At 32.1% G+C, this 2641-nt stretch overlaps 1 protein-coding gene across 1 annotated transcript; it reads right to left on the bottom strand.

The window, feature by feature from the left end:
* Positions 1–745: 745 nt before the first annotated feature.
* LOC107783274 (auxin-responsive protein SAUR76-like) lies at positions 746–1132 on the bottom strand. Its single transcript, XM_016604251.1, has one exon. It carries the CDS (start codon positions 1130–1132, stop codon positions 746–748), a length of 387 nt encoding a protein of 128 aa, XP_016459737.1.
* Between the last annotated feature and the right edge of the window lie 1509 nt (positions 1133–2641).

Below are 2641 nucleotides of genomic sequence, written 5' to 3'. Positions count from 1 at the left end.
TATACTTATTAGACAATTACTTATAGTTATCTCTAAAATGACCTGACAGTCGGTATATAGAGATTAAATTCTTTTTTTCTTATATAGTAAAATGTCTTCGCGTAACTAGTAAAATTACTGTCATGTGATCAGGAGGTCACGAATTCGAATCGTAAAAGTAGTCTCTTGCAAAAATGCAAGATAATGTTTCGTACAATATACCCTTGTGATCCATACTTCCCAAGACGTCACGCATAGAGAGAGTACACCGAGAGCTGTCCTTTCTTTTAATAATAAAATAGGCAACATGTCAACATTCATTCATGTTACTAACTAGGTCCCAAAATGCAAAAAAGTAAAAAAGGACAAACTTCAAATAGAATAGTTAATTATCATAAAGAACAAGAGGAAGACTAAATTTTCACATAACGATTGAAAAGAATAAATGCATAATTAAAGAATGCAACCACATCCATTGAAGAACAATAATAAGCGATTAGTCTTCTCCCTCAATTGCAAGATCATCCATTTTGAACAATCTTTTAAACATATCATCACCACAAATCCTCTCTATCATCTTCTTTTCTTACTACATTGCTAATGATTAAATCATCAAATCTTGTTTTTTAAAAAAAACGTTCACCATTATAGGGCAGATTCAGTAGGTTCAACTGAACTAATTCTTTTTGACTCAAATTGTTTATACATATGCAAAAATGAATTCAAAACGTATACATATAATAATAAGATCATACTCATCCTGAATTCAGCAAGAATAAAACTCGACCAGCTCGTTCAACGACTCAGGTTGAGGATCAACATTTTGAAGCATCCATAGCAAATGTTCAAAGAGAACAACTTCACAACCAACAGTAATATAATCATCTGAATCACCTGTCCTTTCAACAAGTTCCCTAAAGAGAGGATGATCAACAACATCGGAGCCAACGAGGTATTGGCGACGCGATTTACCAACGTAGACAGGGTGTAGTTCTTTGTTGTCATAAGAATTATATGAATCAATGTCATAGGATGAATGATTTGTGGTTACCATTTCCATGGTGGTGTTGTTGCTGTTGACACGGCTAAGTTTGAAAGATTGCATTTTTTTCAAGACTGACTTGATTTTTGTAAGCTTGCCTCCTTTGGTCATGGCTATTTTTGTAAAAGAAAAGAGAAAAAGGAGAAGAGAGAAGGATTTTGAAAAGGGGAGAGTTTAAGAGATTTTGGTGTTTGGGAGAAAGAGGGAGGAAGGTTCGTATATAAAGGGGGAGCTTAAGACTTAAGAGGAGTATAAAGGTAAATTAGCATGGCTGAAATGCTGATAGACCAGATATGGCTTGGTCGGGTCCTAAGTGGGTCCGAATTTAAATTAATCTGATTAGTAAGTTTTTAATATCATATCATTATAATTAAGATAACTATTTTGTTCGTTTCAATTTATTTTTGGTATTTGACTAGACACAAAATTTTAAAAAGAAAATTTTTTAAAACTTGTGTTCTAAATATGTTATAGACATGTTTGTGACATAAATTATTTCATTAAAGATAAAATAAAAATTCTAAAATTAAATTGTCTCTATGTATAAAAATGCATAATTCGTTTAAATCTAACAAAAAAGAAAGGCAAGTTACACATTTGATCGGTCAGCCAAAAATAATTATATTCGTTAGTCATATATATATATATATATATTAAATATTACATAATTTAAATATTACCGACTATTATTTTTGGGGCAATACTTAATATGATTTTTTTCGAGGAGAAAAAAGAAAGCGGATATAGAGGGTGTTTGGATTTGGCTAAGTTCTTTTTAGCTTTTTTAGTGTTTGACAAAGTAAAAAAGTATTTTAAATAGGTTAAAATTTGCTTAAAACAAACCAAAAAGACAAACATAACTTATTATTTTTTGATTTAAAAGTTATTTTAGTTTAAAATCTTTTTTTTAGTCAATCCAAACGGCCTTACTTTCGATTGCTTAAAGCACTTGGAGGACCCGCGCTAGTGTTTACAATTGGTGCCAAGTTTTGTGGCAGGGAAATGAAAACCAGCTGCGGCTTTGGACCTTTTAAGGGGACCATCTTTGTAAGTGGTGTCACATGTGTTGTTATCTGAATAGACAGCGGAACGCAAAATGTCTATCGAAAACAGTCTTTTTATTCTTTTAAGTTGGGGATAAGATTTACGTACATTATTTTTCTCAAACCCCACTTGTACAAACTCACTGAGTTGGTTGTTGTTTTATTATTTGAATGGACACAAATATTAAAAAATTGTGATTTGAAATATACTTCGATAAACATTAAAGTAAGTTTTTAAGGTTAATTTGAAAATCTAAAATTAAATTATTTTTAAATATAAAATACAGCATTCTAATTTAGAACAAGCTAAAAATAAAGAGTACCCCATAACATTCATCGGAGAGAGTATTAAGTAAATTAAATGGGGGATATAAACTAAAAGTAAAGAGCACCATATAAAATTAATTAGAGAGACTATTAAATAAAGGTGACAAACAGGTGGGCCGCATCGGGTCGAGGAAAAAAATGACCTGTCGGTCACCGATCCGAGCCGAATTTCGGGTTTTACGAACCTGGCTTAACGGGTCCGGCCCCATCCAGTCAAAAATTGAACCGGAAGAGTTCCGTGCCTAAGGGG

Source organism: Nicotiana tabacum, chromosome 21 (genome assembly GCF_000715075.1).
Source record: "Nicotiana tabacum cultivar K326 chromosome 21, ASM71507v2, whole genome shotgun sequence".
NCBI classification, from domain to species: Eukaryota; Viridiplantae; Streptophyta; class Magnoliopsida; order Solanales; family Solanaceae; genus Nicotiana; species Nicotiana tabacum.
Note: the sequence above shows the minus strand (reverse complement) of the source record. Positions and strands in the feature narration are given on the sequence as shown.

Coding starts and splice junctions, on each gene's coding strand:
- LOC107783274 (XM_016604251.1), bottom strand. CDS start 1,132: ATGACCAAAGGAGGCAAGCTTACAAAAATCAAGTCAGTCTTGAAAAAA.